This window comes from Typopeltis vanoorti, chromosome 18 (genome assembly GCF_054136105.1).
Source record: "Typopeltis vanoorti isolate ZY-2024b chromosome 18, IOZ_Tvanoo_1.0, whole genome shotgun sequence".
In the NCBI taxonomy this organism is placed as follows: Eukaryota; Metazoa; Arthropoda; class Arachnida; order Uropygi; family Thelyphonidae; genus Typopeltis; species Typopeltis vanoorti.
Window position 1 is genome coordinate 78,603,932 of NC_143566.1, and position 19,624 is coordinate 78,623,555.

Consider the following 19,624-nt stretch of genomic DNA (forward strand, 5'->3'; position numbering starts at 1 on the left):
ATCCAAATTAATTAATTTACCCAGATTTATAAGAAAATTACTGATTTCACAATTTTAACGAAAAATAAATAAACAATAGCAATACACTTAAAGTGAATTAAAAATAATACAAAATAATGATAAATAAAATATTATGTTTTCAGTTTTAATTAAATTTGTAAGTAAGGAGGAACAAGAGATCGACCAAAAATCGCTCTGCGATCGGCCGGTCGATCGCAATCAACGGGTTGAACACCCCTGCTCTAGACCTACCAAGGATACTCCTGGTAGGTCTAGGGGATGTGGCTGCTCTTTGGTGGCGAGGATAAGAGATGCCAATTTCTAATGTGATGTGTAACTGGTGTAAGGTCATATTTCCTTAGGATATTTGTTAATTTTTTGGATGTGCCTCAGATACATGGAATGGTGATAGATTTTGAGTAATTTCTGCTTTGAAGTAGGAAGGAAAGAAGGGAATTGCTGTTATATGGTTTATTTTTTTGGGGGAGTTGCAGCCATTGGCTAAGAAAGTGTTAAGAATATGGTCAAGTTCAGTAGTTAGGGTTCTGTTATCCAAACATATTAATTTTGCCCTGTTATATAGGGTTTTTATAATGCCATATTGTTGGAGGTGTGACTGCTGGTGAATGTATAGGTTTTCTGTAAATGGAGAATGCCAGGGATCCTTCAGGCTGGCGTGTAATCAGAGTATCTAGGAATGGAGGACTGTTGTTGTTTGGACACCCACCATGGTAGCAGCAATTCTGTGTAGTTTTTGGATTAAATGGTGGAGATAGAGAGTTGTAGAGTGTCCTTGCTAACTTCCTTTCCTGTCATGTATTAAAAATTTTCTTCTGTTTCAATCATATAAAATCCATTTACTACAAGTTTCAATCATATCCCCTCTTTTCCATCTATCAACTAGGCCTTGCAACTTAAAAACCTTCAACCTATATTCATAGGGAATACTCCATAGACTTGTCACTGTCTTTGTCACTTGCATATCCTCTTCATCAATTAATCTCCAAGGAACCTAGGTGATCATGTCTGAAGCAACCTAGATCTGACCTTATAAAGAGAGGTAACGACCTCCTTATCTTTGCTCACTAATGTTTTCATCGGCATCTAGGTAAACTTAGGCCAATGCCAATATGTCCTCTAAACTTCAACTTCCTGTTGATAATGACCTACAGATTCATAGCATTATCAATTTCCTGCAGTCCAGCACCATCAAAGTAGTATAAGTCATAATCTTTTCATCCCAAAATGCATAATACCTTGCACTCTGCACATTAAACAGGCAACTGTTATCCTTTTATTTGGAATCCCATTAATCTGTTTTCTTCTTCCCAATATTACAGAAATAGGGTTCATTTTATCCAGAAATAATAACATCATGAAGAATAAATATTACAGCATGTGAAGATGAAGATAGAGTGTTCAGTAGAGTTCTGGTAAATAAATTTTATAAACTGATATTTTATTTATATAAATCAGTATTTTTAAATTTAAAAACAAAATATTTACCTCTCTATCCCAAAATACATCTAACTGGTGCCACTCTCCATCACTCAATTCTTCATCTACATTCACGATTATTTCTGCTGTTCCTGAGCCAAAATCAATAAGTAAACGAGGTCTTCCAAGCTGAAGTTCTAAGGATATAAAATCTTGAACTGAAATTTCTTCAGGATCAGGATTCGAAATAGGACCATTATAAAGAATGAGACCATTTGGCTTACGAGTCATAAATTCTAGACTGAGATGAGAATTCTCACACTGCTGCAATGGAGGAAACCAGGCCCACCCTCGGCCATTGAAACTACGTGTGGTCTGCTGGCATTGTGGACCTTCATAATTTTCTGAGCATTTGCAGCTTAACAAATATTAAATATATTCACTTATCAGTATATATATATATATATAATATGTAATGCACACTACTTTTGCAAATCATAACTTACAATTCAAATAGAGTTATTAAAAATAATCTATCATATTAATGTATATTTGAACCCCTTTCTTCAAAAAAGAAATTAAAAGAATAAAAAAGAAACCTATTGATCATTAATTGTTATTATATATAAATATGCTAAAAAGTATTGCCACGATGCATATAAATCACTTATTTTATATCAAATGCACTACAACTGTTATTTACTACTAAGAAGTAATGATTTATCACCACAGTGCATGGTCTGGAGGAAAAATATTACTTCAAATAGAAATCTTTTAATTTTTTCTAAGTTGAAATATAAATAATTGCTAAATAAAAATAAGATTAAAATAATTAAACTTGAAATATACTGAAATAACAAAAATTAGATAAATAAATTGATTGAATGACACAGTAATATATATATTATTAAAATCTTGGAAATGGATAGACAGTCATTCTGATTAAAGTATGAAGTGCTTAAGAGCTCTTTTTGAATAACCATTCAAACCTAAATTAACATCGATGTAAAAGACAAGTACTGGATCAGATGATATTGTGGTCATTATCTACTCTATGCTGTACAAGGCAAAATTTTTCAGGTTTATTGTTGCTGATATAAGATTGGTATTCTTGTAACCATTTTTCAACCAAACCATTCTGTTGTCTAAAGCACGAATTCAGGAAATCACATTGAACTTGGTAAACACCATGATGGAAGATAGGAGGGGGGGCAGGCATTGTTTATCTTTTATGGATATTGACCACGAAGAGATTTTGTTTACTAGGAAGGAATGTAAGGATTAAGCAGTATCTTAAATCAGAATGATTGCCTGTACACTGCTAAGATTTGGGAGAGTCTTATCATAAACGGCATACAAATAGCATAATTCCCTTTTCTCCCCCCTTTTTTAAAAATATATAGTGCTATATCATCGAATCATTGTATATCTAATTTTTGTTATTTTATTGTATTTTAAAGTTAATAATTTTAATTTTGACTTTAATTGCAACCTCATTTTATTTTGTAACAATATGTGTGGTTACACTTTGACACATGGCTCCATTTTATAAACAGATTTATTGTTCATTGTTCCATCTTCACCTTGTGATTATGCTGATGCATTGATGATGGCCCATTAGTTCTGGCCAAAATATTTGAAATAATAAAATTTATTATGGCAAATACAGTAAACTCTCAATTTAACGGACTATTAGGGGCTAAGGGTTGTCCGTAAAATCGAAAGTCCATTATCACAAATCTTAGGAATAATATTGAAAATAAAAGACTTTCAGTGGTACAGTATTAATATATTTTAATGAGAACATTTTTATGTAAATACCATTTTACTGAGGATTGGGCTTGGAAAAAAGCATCGAGTTTCAGTTGCTTTCCACTTTTATACTGTTTCTTAATAATTAACGATTGAAATTGCAGAAAATGTTTGTAATAAGCAATCACCTCTGGATCTCAAGATGCGCCTATGAACGAGATGATGTCGTCCATGTGTTCTCCGACCACTGATAGTTTTGGACCAGCTGGAACCGCTTCTTCTAAAGATGGTGGACTTCCTCCTCCTCGTTGTCAACCTCCTGATCGCCCCGTAGAATATCTTCAGCAATCTCTTACTGGCTGAGAATTTGGTAGCCTGGGTCACCCTTGTCGATGTCTAGCCACTGTTCAATGTCATTCTCACTGGCATTATCACTAGCTAGCATCAAAGTTTCACGGAAATCAGAGGTTTCAAAACCTCTGAAATCGTATTTTGGTTCACTCCTGTTCAGTAACTTTGTCCAGCCATTAGCCAATGCTGTAGTCTTTATATCCTTCCAAGCGGCAGCAAAATTAAAGATGGCGAACTTGATGTTGTATGTGCATAAATTTGAAGTGTCCTGGCTCCTCTTGTACCTTCTTTGGGACTTTGGAACTATTACGAGTACGCACTAAATATCATGAATATGTGCAAATGTATCCGAAGACGCAATTTATAAACACTACCAATCGCTTCCGATTAACCATCGTATTATTTATCTTTTTTATTAATTATTTCATTATCTATATTTATTTGTCAAATTATGTCCGTTAAATCTGAAGTCTGATGAATCGGGGTCCATTAAATGGAGAGTTTACTGCATTAATAATAAAATAATAATAATAATTATTATTATGACCTTTTTTCTTGACCACTAATATTAATAAATTAAAGACTTAATTCGGTATGTTAGTCAAGTAAATAATTGTTTAATATCCGACATGTTTCGCTGACTAATATCTGTCAGCATTTTCAGGGATACACTGCAAAGCAATGAAAAATAACAAAAACTAGAAAACTAACCGACAATTCTAAAAATTATATAAAGTTATCACTGTGCATGATACAATACGCGTGTCGCAAGTACAACGTTTTATTTGTTGAGATATTTATTGTAATTTTCATGAAAGTTCATTGCTTTTTGGTTGAATGATCTAATTAGAGTTTTCCATATATCTGGAAGGATTAGGCCTTGATTCTTATTTAGGTTACCTGTTGAACGGGCAACTGTAGCAGCTTCTTTGAATGTTCTGGAATTGTAGTTCTCTTCTATGTAGGGCATATGACTCATATCCCATTCAATATTATGGTTGGTAGAGGAAAAGTGGAAAGAAAGGCCTGATATATCTTGTCTGTTATTCCTTATATAGCCTATGTGTTCTTTCTTTCTTGTTTCAAAACTTCTAGATGTCTGTCCGATGTAATTGATGCCGCATGAACAGGGTATGCTGTAAATTCCAGAGTATTTGTAGAAAGAATGGCTATCTTTCGGGGATCTTATAAACTTTTGAATGGTTTCAATAGGTTTGAAGGTTACTCTGATATTATATGATATTAGAAGAAGAGCTAATTTTTTGGATATGGTACTAACAAATGGAATTGTTATAGAGCTGATGTATTGGGTTTCATCTCGTTGTCTTTGTGGTATGTCATTAAAGAGAATCTTGTTGATGAGTCTTGTAGGGTAGTCATTTAGGGATAGATCTCTGGATATTTTCATTAATTCTTCCTGTAAGTCACCAGGGTCTGTGGTACACTGTATAGCTCTTTTTTCAGGCATATGGATAATACTGAGTTTCTGGGATATGTGGTGAGACGAGTCGAAATGGAGGTAGCGTCCACTGTTGGTAGGTTTTCTATATACCGACAGGCATATAGAAAAGACAAGCATAAATTCTGCATCCCATCTTTGTTTTCCAAATTTTAAAACCTTACATTTTGCAACATTGAACTCACATCCCCATTTCTGTGCCCAATCACTCAATTTATTCAAGTCTTCTTGTAAGGTCACAACATCTTCACTACTCTTTATGGTTCGTCCCAACTTTGCATCATCTGCAAACAACTGAATATCTCCATCCAAATCTTCCCGTATATCATTAATATACAAATTAAACAGCAATGGACCTAAAACAGACCCCTGAGGCACTCCATTAGTGACTTTCCTTTTCCTGGATGTTGCTCCCCATACGCAACTTGTTGATACTTATCAGATAGCCAGTCTCCAATCCAATGCACCTACCTAATATCCAACCCCATCTGCTCTAGTTTGACTGTCAACCTATCATGAGGTACTCTATCAAAAGCCTTTGCGAAATCCAAGTATATTACTGTGTATCCTTCTCCTCTGTCCAAGGAAGCAGTCACTTTATTGTAATAAGTAAGTAGATTACTAAAACATGAACTCCCTTTAGCAAATCCATGCTGTCCATCAAAGATAATACCATTGTTGTCAACCCAACTCTGGATCCTAGTTCTCACAATAACTTAACCACAACACACAGATAGGCCTATAGTTGATGTTAGCATTCAGGAGTGTCTGAACAGAGCAGGTGTGGTCAAACAAACAGAATGGTAGAGGAAAGGTTAGCAAAACAAGTTTTTTTTTTTTTTTTTCCCAGGATTGCTGGGAAAAAGACTTAGAGGTAAATTAAGATCTAGGTGGATTTATACAGTAATACACTTATTCTACAGCAATAAGTGCTTTAGAAGACCAAAACATAAGATCTGACAATACTGGAGTTCTAACAGGTAACAGAGTAATTTAAAGAAATTTGTCAATAGGAAGTTGGTAACAATGTAAAATTTTGATGTAGTACTACTATCATAATATCCTGTACATTCATGAGGATACATATCAAGAATTTGACCATAGTATGCTATCATCAAATTTCCACCCTTTCTATACCCATACTTGTTTGCCGGCCTGGTTGGCCCGAGTGGTTAGAGTGTCTGCTCTCCAGCCAAGAGGCTGCAGGTTCGAATCCCGCAGTGGGCATGTATGTTTGTGATTGTCCTACAAACTCTGTGTGGAAAGGGAATCTGCATCCCTACCACTTATTCTAGCAGAAGACATCATTGCCAAAACCATATGAGGTACACAGTGACCGTACGGCGTCTACAGACGTTAAATGTGAAATTTTTTTAACCTGTTCCTTGTGACTTTTTTTTTTTTTTAATCTGTAGTTCATGTTTAATTTTCCTGGCATCATCCATTTTATTTCAAAACTCTGTCACTCAATTTGCTATTGCTGCCTAATTTCCTAATTTCCAGATATCCTAATTACTTTCCAGGCACTACTGACTACTGACCTTTCTTTCTTTACTCAGATATGATCATGTTCAAATCGTATCATCATCATCATCAGCCATTATCAATCCACTGTTTGAATGATGGGAAACTCCACGATCGACTTACCAATGACATTTCTTCATCATGTCACTTCTGAAAATCTAATGATTTGATCAATCCACTGTGATTTTGGTGAGTGACATGGTTGTTTTTCTTCCTGTGGAATGCAACCTGGTATTTCTTTTATCAATTACTGATCTTGTTTTCGAGAAGTATGCACAGCCTATTGCCACTGCAGATGTTTCACTTGAAAGAGTAAAATTATAGAAATATAATGTTTGATTTCTCATCAAAGTATTCCTTTGGTGACCCAGTATTGTGATACTAAGCATATATCCTTCCATACTCAATCGTGTTGTAAAGAAAACTCAAAAACTAAGCAACAGAAAACTTCTCACTACCTAGAGGCCCAGCAATTAATCAGTGACCTCCAGTATAGAATGTACCATTCAAGATCCACAGCTGACCACTTAACTTACATCACCAACCATTGGACAAGTGCTATGGAAAGGTTTGGAGAATTGCATTGAGGCCTGCTAAACAAACTGCCATCCTTTGGTCTACCTGCCACCCTCTGTAATTGGGTTGCCAGGTTCCTCTCTGGTTGTTCACTGCATGTCATGGTTGATGGCTCACTCTCTTCAACATTCAACACCAATGCAGGGCTCTGCCTCAGAGCTCTGTCCTATTACCTATCCTCTTTCTCCCATACATAAATAACCTATTCTCAATGAATCCTATCCACAGCTTTGAAGATGACACATGATGGAGAGTACTCTCCATTCATTCCACTCATTTGACAAACCATACAGTGTGCAGACATCCCAAGCATCAAGATTATCTACAACTAGTACCTTAAACATATCCTCGCTATCCTTCAATGGAGCGAGGACAATCTGGTCAAGTTCAGTGCTGCCAAAATACAGTCTTGCCTCTTCTCTCCTAAAAGAAATTTCAAATCACATTCTCTTACCCTCAGTAATATGTAAATCACCAAACAAGAACAGGTGTCTCTCTCTCTGTGTTTGGACTACCATTTACCACCACTCTCTCTCTCTCTCTCCTGGCAAAAACATGTCACATCAATAGCTTCCTTGGCACAAAAAAAAAAAAAAAAAAAAAAAAAAAAAAAAAAAAAAAAAAAAACTAGGCATTCTCTTTCATTCAAATGCTATTTTACACTCAGCTAACTCTTAATTATATACATATCCCAACTCCACCCATGCTTAGGATACATGTTTGGGTTGAAGCACCTCTAAAACTTCTCTAAAAATTGTTGACAGCATTCAGAAGAGAAAAATTTGTCTCATAGAGATCCTTCTCTTACAGATTCACTTGAACCACTATCTCACAGATGCCTTGTTTCAGCTCTGCATCTATTCTACAGATACTTCAATGGTCTACTGAAGTGGCAACCATCATTTTTCCACTTTCTGTTGCACCTGTTAATACAAGACCAGTAGCTACCCAACACCCCTTTACTGTGCAACTGCAAACACACAACCTGATTTCCCACTTCCTGTTTTATTCCATCTACTTCTGTCCTCTGGAACAGTCTTCTACAAGAAGTATTTCCAAACAAGTACAACCTGCATATTTTCAAAAAAATGTCAATAAACTTCTGAGTCCTCAACTGCACTCTGGACATGGCATTCATGTGCTTATAGGTCATTCAACCTCTCATGTATGGGATTAATAAAATATAAAAAAGTTTATGATGTCATTACTTTCTGCTAGGTCAGCATTAACATCTATATTAAGATTTTTAAATAGATTTTTAATTCATATTGGCATATTTCTTTTTTTAATATTGAGTCTATGTTTTGTTTTTATCCTTGAAACATTTTACTTTTTTCCTATTTCAATCTTATTGCATCCCATATGACAATAACTTCCAATAATGAGGATACTGATAACAGAAAAATCCTGAAATATCTTTTTTCTGTTACTGAGGATAAAGACAATTTTATTAGTTCTTCCATCTGGACTTTTTCACGTCCACTTGCATGCATTTTTTTCTGGAAAAAAGATTCAGAAAACCTCTATATAATAGAGGTTTTCTGCAAATTCAATTAGTCTTACTCCTCTATCATCTCTTGTGCCATATCCAAAATTTTCCATTGGGGTTTCATGTCAATTCTTGCATACCAATTCTAGTATTAAAGTCTGTCATGACAATTCTGAAATATGTTCTTTTATTTTACATAAAGTTGATATCAAGATAGAAAGTCTTCAATTTCTTTATCAGTATGATCTATTGTTGAAGACTTGGATGACTTTGAGAATATAGCTTTTTGAGATCTGGACAACAATTCTGTCACTGATTCTTTCCTTATCCTCTACAGTGCAATAATTTGCTGTTTTTTAAATGGACAATATTTCTGCTATTGCATCTAACATCACAGTTGAAATCATATATAATATAATATAGCATAACATAATATAATAATATACTGCACATGTGTGTGTGTGCATCAAAATTATGTGAAAATAATGATTTACAAATAGTGAATTTCAATTTTGAAAAGAATAAATGATCAAAACAAAACTTACCTAACTCCACTTGACGATTCAAAGCATCTCCCTCCATTATGACATGGTAATGGTCTTCTGCGACATGTCTCTATTTCTGAAAAGTCTCTAGCGCCACATGTGCACTTTGGCTGAACCCAAGTATTAACACCAACAAAAGATGTCCTGTTAGCATTAACTACAATAGGTTGCCTATCCACCATAAGAATATTGGTACAGCTTGTTTCACAGTTGACATTTTCAAACAAACATTCATCTATGCCTACCATAGTAATGTTAATCTCAACTTCCTGTTCAATCTGAAACAGAGGTTATAAAATTGTTTAGTATCAAGTGACTTATTCATGTGTTATGAAATGAGCCTAGATATGTATTTTAAACAAAATACCCCAAATCCAACATTAAAAATATTTATTAATACTAATATTCTTATATTATTATCCTCATCTGCTCGATTCTGTATATAAGCTCTTAATCATTTCTTTAAAATAATAACCACCACAAAAGAAATACAAACTAGTTTATAGTTTTATGCTCCCATTTTACCATCACCTTTTTGCAATGCCACTATCTTACCCTTCTTCATTTTTCAGGTTCGCTTCCAATTGCAAGACATTCATGAAACAGTAAATCAATGTAATTTTCTCAACATACTCTCTTAAAAGCTGCATCTCATCCAATCTCACTGACTTACTGATATATAGATTAGTGTTCAAAGTACATTATTTTCATTTCCTTTAATCTTTCAATGCTTCCTGTGCTTTAAGAAATAAAATCCACTTCACCAGGAAGAGAAATAAAGGGCTCATTAAACAGCTCAACTATATTATCTGCAATGAACATCTATCCCTCCATTTTTCCACAATCATTTCTCTTCCTGTTGGCTGCATGACAAAAGAACTCCATGGGATTTTCATTCGATGGACTGTAATGCCCATCCTCTCATATTCTAATTTTTCTCCCTTGCTATACTTAGGCATTTTCCTAGCTCAATTCTTATAGTCCACAAAATAACCGATTTTCACTTCTTTTTCCCTCTACTTTTTTCCCCATCCATTTCATCTTAAATCTCTTTATCACTCATGTTTAAATATTTCTTAATTAAAGATACCAAGAAATTTTATAAACTTGGTTTTTAATCATTTTTTTTCCAAGTAAGCAAACAAGTAAGTAAGCTAAGTTTGCACCTGAAGTATTTTCAGGTCTGAGGCAACTCATGGTAAATTGCTTGTTTGCTCACTTGGAAAAAAAGGAATAAAACCAAGTTTATAAAATTTCTTGGTATCTTTAACGTATAGTACACCCAAGGTAAAAAACTTTCTATATTTCTTGATTAGTAAGCTTCCATGCACTACTGACTTCTTTTCCTTCAAACGTTTCCATCCATAGCACTAATGTAAGCTGTGCAAGTATTATAATCACCTACCATTATAATCAAAACAAATTCCTTTTTTCTTTAAAACTTTCACATACCTACTCATCCCCAACTCAAGACTACATGATTAATCTGACCATTTAGAGAAGAAGGATAACAGTTCAGTTATAATCAGATCCTCTGATGGCATGACTAATTCCCAAACTCTATTCTCGTGCTCTCTGCTAGATACTGCTTATGACGTTAGTTACATAAGAATTCCAGAAATGAATTATCTTATTATGATATGTCATTTCCTCAGTCCAATCTATATTACCATAGTTAAAGTTACCTATAATGATCATGCTCTTCATACTTATCAAGATCCTTTGATATTGCCTCAACATTACCTGCTTATCACTCTCTGCATTCCCAGATCTAAATCAATATCTTGCACCATACACTCAAACCTATCAGTGCCATTTCTTTCTAGTTCTTTATATTGTTCAAATATGCTACATACAGTGCCATTTCCTTCTTATCATTAGAATTGTCAAATATACTATACTATACATTACTGTTTTAATGATTTGAAAGGGAAAAAATACACAGTGAGAAAAGATAAGAATGAGTTGTTGAAAGAAGCAAAAATAAAGAGTAGAGAAGAAACGATTGCAAGTCTGCTGCCCTTGGTATGATAGAACAGAGTTGAGAAGGGCCATGATTGCTAATAAGTTAATGAGAAGATTGTGCAGGAGTTATGATGTGCAGTTTATAGATGTACGGAATGAATTTGATGGATGAAAGGACCTGTATATGTCTGATGGACTGCCCTTGAATGGTTTCAGAGTTAGATGCTCAGAGAAAGTGTTGTTTAGTGAGAGTTTGGAAGTGGAAACACCAGGGAAACTAGAGATATTGGGGGGAGGATGTAATCAAGCACATGTCTGACCACCCCTGTGATAAATGAGCATGTGTAGAGCATGTGTACAGAAATATTATGCAATGCTGAATGCAATTTCACAGGTTTCCAAATTGAATGAGTTGGTAATGACATTACACAAGGGTAATAACTGTAGGTACAAGGGGGAGTAGGGGATGTTGAAATGCATGTACATATGTCAGAAGTATCAGAAGTAAGGAGAGGAGTTTTTGGCATTAGTCAACTCAACTTTGCAAAAAAAAACTATAAGCATTGGTGCGACCTGGTTGACAGAAAATTATATAGTTACAGGGATAGAATGTAAAGGATACTGTATTTTCAGGGAGATAAAGGGAATATAAAGTAAAAGTGAATTAAAGGGCAGATGACGTATAGGAGGTGGGAGGGGGGGGGGTATTTTTGATGAAAGCTGAAGAACTACAATCAATGAAATGAGAAGTGAAACAGGAATTTAGGTCTGGGGAAGATGGTTCATTTGAGGCTGTCTGGTGTAAGACAGAGGCCAAGAGGACAAAATATATTGTTGGTTGCTGCTGTAGACCAGGGTGTCTACAGGAAGTTCAAGATGTCATACAGAACAATGAATACAGGCCGAGTAATTATTATGGGATGCTTCAACCATGGGATGTGAATTAGAAGGAGGAAAAGAGGCATGGCAAGATGGAAGTGGAATATATGCAGTTGCTAAAGTATAATGGCCCGAAACAATATAGAGGGGACCAAGGGTTTCGGAGTGTTGGATCTGGCAATAGTATCAGAAGATATATCCATAACCAGGGTTGACACTCTGCCACCAATTGGGAAAAGTGGCGATTCAGTTTTGTTCTGAGAAGTTGATATTCTTTTCAGAATAATTTTTCATTATGGTACCGATGCACACAAGAAAAATGGACATCAAGATATTGATGTTCACCTATATCAACATGCAGGATTTAGTTCAATGTATTGTGTGTTTGATTTTTTGTTGCTGAGAGTGAATGGTTTATGGTACAAAAGTGAGAAAGTAGAAAATAAATCCTGGACTTAACTCCTCCACAAACCGCTCTTTGATATCTGTCCATCAGCCACCTTCCAATTCTTATTCATATCCAACTCCATTAGCTCCAATTTATGGAACATAGTTCTATGCAAAATCTTGTCAAATGCCTTTAAAGAGTCTAACAATTTCACTAGGGGAGTAGCCAAATCCCCTACCCAAGTGCATTGTCACTTTATTATAAAAACTAAGAATATTACTAAGGCAAGACCTATCTTTCACAAAACCATATTTTCCTTATAGAGTATATTCCTATCTACCCAGTCCTTTTTTCTGCCTTTCACACTTTCTCCAGCACCTTGACCACCACTAATGAGATGTTGACTGGCCTGTAATTTGCTACTTCTGTACTGGAGACGCCTTTATGCAGTGAGAGTATTTTGCACTCTTTCCACTCCATTGGCACCTTCCCAATACTGAGGCTTAAATTAAATGGCTTAGTCCTTTCTTAACAGAAAATTCTGCATGTCTGGCAATCTCCCAGGGCAAGATCACATGATCACTTTCTCTGAGCAGAGGCAGCATAGCTAGATGGTTAGTGTTAAGTTCTCTGGTGCTTTGACTAGATCCAGTTCTCTTGACCCTCATGTCCTTTCCATTACATGCTGCCTTAAGTAATTATCTCTCAGCAAAGTTTCTGTAATTATAATTTTCATTTCTTTCCCTGCCTGCAACCATTCCTCCTCCAAATCTATGTCCCCATAGTTGGAACCTCCCTTGACTATTTCATCTTCAACCTGTTGGCCTCTATCTCACACCAAATACTTAAACAAAACACACCAAATCTCTCTGAATCCCTGCCCCCCCCCCCCCAATAAACTTATCTTTTTTGGCTTCACTTCTTCTGCTATCATTAGCAAAACGCCACCTCCCATCCCGTTCTGTCCTCTCAGAAGACAGCACATTCCCTGCATTATTCCTATGCATCATCCTCAGTCACCAATGCTTATAACTTTTAGCTAAGTTGAGCTAACCAATCCAAAAATCCTCACTCTTATTTTAAATACTTCTGGCATTATGAACTGCAATATCCCTTTCATCACTCAACCTCCCTTACACCTTCTGTTGCTTATCCACCAAAATTAAGAATCCAGGGTGCTACATTTAGCATCATGAAATCACTTCCCACTTACTAACCTCTAGGTTGACTGTACCCATTCTCAACTACTTTTCCCCCAAAATATTCTAGTTTCTCTGACTCAGCACTCTCACTGAACAGTACTTTCTCAAGGCTCCTGACATCAAATCCATTTAGATGCCAGCCATCCACTTTATTTCTTTCTTCCATCAAACTCACTCCACAAGTCCACAAACTCTACATCATCCCTCCTGCACAATCTGCACACTTACTCATTTGGGATCATAGCTCTCCATCTCAGCTTGCCTCTATCATACTGTGGCAACAGACTAGCAAATACCTGTGGTGAGATAATTATAAGAAACACCGTATTAACCACAGTGAAAATTATTTAATGTAAATATTTCATCCTAAGTATCTTAGGACATCATCATCAGTACAGTAGTTTAAACAATAATAGGAATAACACACAGTCAGGGCGCATGATTACAATAGAATCTCATTAAACATGCGCAACGTGTTACAGAAGTAAAAAAAAAACTTTTTTTTTTTTAGTAATTCTATTGTTTCTTTATGGGGAATGTTCTCAAAAATTTCCATCTGATATAGTTGAATTATTCAAGTTTGTTATTGCATCAGGTTGCTTCACCTGGAAAGGTCAAATTTACAAGCAAGAAGAAGGGACAGCAATGGGATCACCTTTATCACCAACCCTAGCAAACTTGTTTCTAGAACACCTTGAGGAAAAAATATTCACTTTTGAACCCAAACCAAAAATTTGGTTAAGATATGTCGACGACGTATTTGCAATCTGGAATCATCCCGAACATGAATTACAACTGTTTCTCTAGATAAAATTAACCTCCTTCATCATCGCATCAGCTTTACGTTAGAAAAAGAATCTCCACAGGGTATCTCCTTTTTAGATTTATACATTCAAAGAAAAGAAGATGGTTCCATATCTGTCTTTCGCAAGCCTACATTCTCAGGTCGCTATATTCACAATTCTTCCGCTCATCATCCATCTCAGAAATCTGGCATTATTAAATCACTAGTTTCCAGAGCACACAAATTCTGCTCCTCTGAAGAATCTCTAAACCAAGAATTAGAAGTAATCAAAAATACAGCCATCCTAAATGGATATAATCCTAAAACAACTCAAAAAAATCATCAGTCACTTTCTCACACATCAAACCAGACAAGAAGAAGTCCATAGGATTCCCATATCTTGCGTCAAAGGCATCTCCGAACGTCTTTCTAAAATTATGAAGAAATACAATTTTGCCACTACTTACAAACCTATGAACCAAATTTATAACTTGTTACCTTCTCCTCAGGACAAACTCTCACCTTTGATGTTGCCTGGCGTTTTATGAGATTCCATGCTTATGCAAATTGTCTTACTTTGGACAGACAGGTAGATCTGTTCAGAAATGCATCTCAGAACATCAAGACCACATTAGACTTTTTAAACTGCAAAAATCTGGCCTCTCTCAACACGGAATTGAAAATCCAAGCCATTGGATCCATTGGGAAAAGTCTAAACTTTTACATAGATCTTTATATAAACATGAACGTTTATATAAAGAAAGTTCTGAAGCTCTACTACACAGACCAAATTTAAACCGCAACGATGTTATTACTATTCCTAAAGTATGGGAAATTGTCATACAAAATTGTGTAAAATAATTATTATTAGTTTTTTTTTTTTTTTTTTTTTACTTCTGTAACACGTTACGCACATTTAATGAGATTCTATTGTAATCATGCGCCTTAACTGTATGTTATTCCTATTATTGTGTAAACTACTGTACTGATGATGTCCTAAGATACTTAGGATGAAATATTTACATTAAATAATTTTCACTGTGGTTAATACGCGTGTTTCTTATAATTAAATTTTACTTTCTTACTCTTCTTTTTTGCATGCACTAGTGTCACTTTATACATTACAACCATGGATATTAACAAAGAAAGAAATAGATAAAATACAGGTATGCAGAAACAAATGCCTCAAAGAAATATGAATATAATGGCCAGATTGAACATCAAATATAGAATTACACAAAAAAACAGAATAACCTAATATAAGAACAGAAATAATAATAAAAAGAACTAAGTTGGACACATAAGCAACACTAAAATGAAATGAACTAAAATGAAAGAAGAACAGATGTGAAACACAGTCCAGTGGAATCCAGTGATAGAGATCCTAGGACCTACATGGGGCAGAGAGGATAAGTGAGGTGAGATCTACTGAAGAAATGTTTGTATTTATTATATGCCTATACAGATATCATTATATTCAAGTTTTCAATAATAATGGAACACACACACACATACCAGTTCTCTGTTCAATGCCACAATGCCATTTAGCATACTTGCTTTGTAGTAAGGGGACCCATGAGCAGAAAATCGTACATCAGTAATAGGTGGCCTTTCTTGTTTCAAAATCACACTAAAAATATCAACATTGTCAGGTCTTGTACTAGTAAGACTGGCTATAATATCTCGAAATTTCTGATATTTACTAGTTACTTGACGATTTTTATTCCAATTCCATACACGTATGAAATCTTCAGCACTAATTCCTAAAAGAAAATAAGAAAAATCTTATAAATGATTATAGATTTATTATTATTTATTTATTACAGATTATTATTTGTTTATTACAGATTTATTATTATTATTATTTGTCACCTGCAGGGAGTCCAAAGACTCATCGGGGGAGGGCACCTACTCTAAAACTCGGTTTCTACCAGTCACAATCCACCAACTGAACGCAACCACACCAAAGCCACCACCACTACCACTGGTATTTCCACAAGCAATCAAAAACGTCCATGCCCACAGCGGGATTCGAATCTGCAGCCTTTTGGCTGAAGAGCAGATATGCTAACCACTCGGCCAGCCAGGCTGGCCGAGTGGCTAGTGTATAAATGACATCTATAAATGATATCTTTTAAATTAAATCTTTACATTTTATACATTTTTATAAATATATTTAAATACATAAATACATTATAAATATAAATTTTATAAATTCATTTTTAAGTAATTACATTTTAAATGACATCTATAAGGATTTAAGTAATACAGCAATCTTTCAACTCCAAAAAAAAAACAAAATATGCCTGATCTTTTGCAAATTAGACTTTTTACTGTAAAGACAACTTAGTGAAAGTGCTTTTGTATAAAGAATAGTAATTATAAATTATAATGGATACTTAGAGCAATGAACTGCAGTATGTATCTACTATAATGCTTGCTCAACTTTTTTTTTATTTTTAAAATGAGTTTTACACATCTCGCCATTTCCCCTACTATTGAATCTGCCAACAAACACACAACTATTTATTTCCAGTACTTCATTCTCCAACTGCACACGATGACACCATCATTATCAAATTCCTGACAAGTACCCTCATGGGGTGTACAGGATATTATCATAGTACTACATGAAAAACTTACATCATTATTAACTTCCTATCAACAATTTTCTCTAAATCAAACTGTTATCTATCAAGACTCCAAAAAAACCAGATCTTATATTTCTGTTTTCTAAGGCAACGTTTCTCAACCTTTCTAAGCCCAAGGACCAGTAAAATGCCTAAAACAATTCTGCGGACCACTAAGTTACAGAGGCGTAGCTGGGGGGGGGGGGGATGATCTGCCCTGGGGACACTTTTTTGGCATTTAAGAAATCTTGCCATACTGTCTATGGCAATAAAACTATATTGTTGTTCACTTCACCCCTCTTTTATTATTCATCATTTTGCTGCTACAAATTTAGCAGCAGAATGATGAATAATAAATGAGGGTGAGGTGAACAACAATATAGTTTTATTGCTTCTGCCTTTGAACATTCTGACGCAACGTGCAATAATTTTTACTTACTTATTCAATTTTAATTTGTTTTGTTTGGATAATTTAAAAAAATATTTATTTAATTAATTTAAGTCTGTCTGTGAACCACCTGTCCTATCGTCGCAGACCACAGGTTGAGAAACACTGTTCTAAGGCACTGGGAGTCTTTTTCCTGCCACCTTGGTAGGAACACTTGTTTTGCTAATCTTTCCTCTCCCATTCTGTTTAAGTGACCATACCACCTGAGATTAGCTCTGCTAACACATTCCTAGATGCTAACAATGGTAAGTTCTTTCTAATATCCTCCTTTTTAATATGATATTGCCATTGATGCCATCTATTCACGGTCCTAATCTTTCTCAGAACTCTCATATCTATGGTCACTAGTCTTCAGTCAAGTGTTTTATTTCTAACCCAGCTCTCAGATCCATAAGTTAAAACTAATTTCTTCTATATTCCATATAAATTTATTCAGTTGACTTCCTAACATATCAGCTTTGTTGCTTCTGTAGTCTATTTCCATATTTAATTTACCATCTTCACTAAGATTAAGTTAAGGGGATAATAAATCCCTCATTATTTTAAAGCCGGATGTGAAACTCGGAGATCGAAATCTATCAAAATCTAAGTTTCCTACCGAAGAACTATCAGCGAGTCCAAGTGTAAGTCAACACCTGGATAGTACAACACTAGGGCAACTTGGAGCAAAGGTGGAGCAAGCACCGTCACTATCCTTAATATTTTCTCATAATGTAAAACGCAGCTCCTAGGAGATCTATTACTGTTTTACATTACGAGGAGAGGTCAGTACCCAGACCGGTTTCAACCTTTATTGAGGTCTCATCAGTGAGTAGATAGACCTGGAATACAAAGGTTTAAGTGAACCGAACTTACATATACCCCCTACTAATGAATTGCCAGACCGTTGTACCCATATATTATTATTATTACGATAAAGAGCCAAGAGGATATTTTTCCGGCGGTGTAAATTAAGTTAAGGGGATAACAAATCCCTCATTATTTTAAAGCCGGATATGAAACTCAGAGATCGAAATCTAAGAGTTTCCTGCCAAAGAACTATCGGCGAGTCCAAGAGTAAGCACCTGGGTAGTAAAATGCAGCTTATCACAACAGTTATGCATTTTACATTATGAGAAAATATTAAGGATAGTGACAGAGCTTGCTCCACCTTTGCTCCGAGTTGCCCTCGTGTTGTACTACCCAGGTGTTGACTTACGCTTGGACTCGCTGATAGTTCTTCGGCAGGAAACTCTTAGATTTCAATATATTTTGATCTCTGAGTTTCGTATCCGGCTTTAAAATAATGAGGGATTTATTATCCCCTTAACTTAATTTACGCAGGCAGAAAACCAGCCTCTTGGCTCTTTATCTTCACTAAGAGTTACTTGTTCTGTAGGTTCTCCATTCACAATGTAGTTGATATTTTCAATGTTTCCACCTACTTACATTGTTTTTGTCTTGTTATTGCTGATTTTCATACTAAATTTATCACAACAGTTATACAATTTAGTGCAGACACGTAGCAGATTTATTTAGAAGTATAACATCCTCTGCATAGATAAAGAGCTGAGATTAACACCTCCAATTTTGATATCAGGTTTAATACACTTTCATTCACAATGTGATCCATATATAAATAATAAATAACAGAGGGGATAATGCATCTTTGTCTGACACCAGATTTAACATTAACCATCTTCCTGTACATCCTTCAATTCTAACTGTTGATTTACAACTCAAATAAAGATTTAGTATTGCTTGATATAATGCCCCACAGACACCATACAACTATAGCATTTTGAATAGCTTTACTATCGGCACCTTGTCATATGCCTTTTTCCAGATCTACATAACTTAAATAGATCTTTGTTATATTCCCATGATTTCTCAACTATTTGTCATAAAGTGAAAATCTGATCCTGATAGCCTCTATTTGGCTTGAATCCAGCTTGTTTTTCACCAAGCTTCCCTTCCACAAACCTTCTCAACTGTTTCTCAAGTATACTTGCATAAATCTTACCAGGAACACTCAGCAGGGAAATATCTCTGTAATTCTCGCATTCAGTTTTATTTCCCTTTTTATATATAGGTACTATGACAGCTTTACTCCAATCATCTGGAATTCGTCCCTCTGTCCAGGCCTCCTGAAATGTGCAGTGCAGCTGCAAAACTTTTATACCTCCATACTTCAGCATTTCTGGCTTTTGACAGCT

General features: G+C 35.2%; 1 protein-coding gene across 11 annotated transcripts in view; it reads right to left on the minus strand.

Annotated features, from left to right (window-relative positions):
• The window catches only part of CadN (neural cadherin), a 1,238,426-nt gene that overhangs the window by 168,624 nt on the left and 1,050,178 nt on the right, over nucleotides 1-19,624 (minus strand). For all 11 annotated transcript variants that reach the window (XM_090407912.1, XM_090407911.1, XM_090407917.1 and 8 more), the window contains 3 exons: nucleotides 15,867-16,114; nucleotides 9,134-9,411; nucleotides 1,507-1,855 (listed from right to left, as the gene is read on the minus strand). In XM_090407912.1, coding sequence (XP_090264038.1) covers nucleotides 1,507-1,855; nucleotides 9,134-9,411; nucleotides 15,867-16,114 — 875 coding nt within the window. The remainder of the gene's footprint in view (nucleotides 1-1,506; nucleotides 1,856-9,133; nucleotides 9,412-15,866; nucleotides 16,115-19,624) is intronic.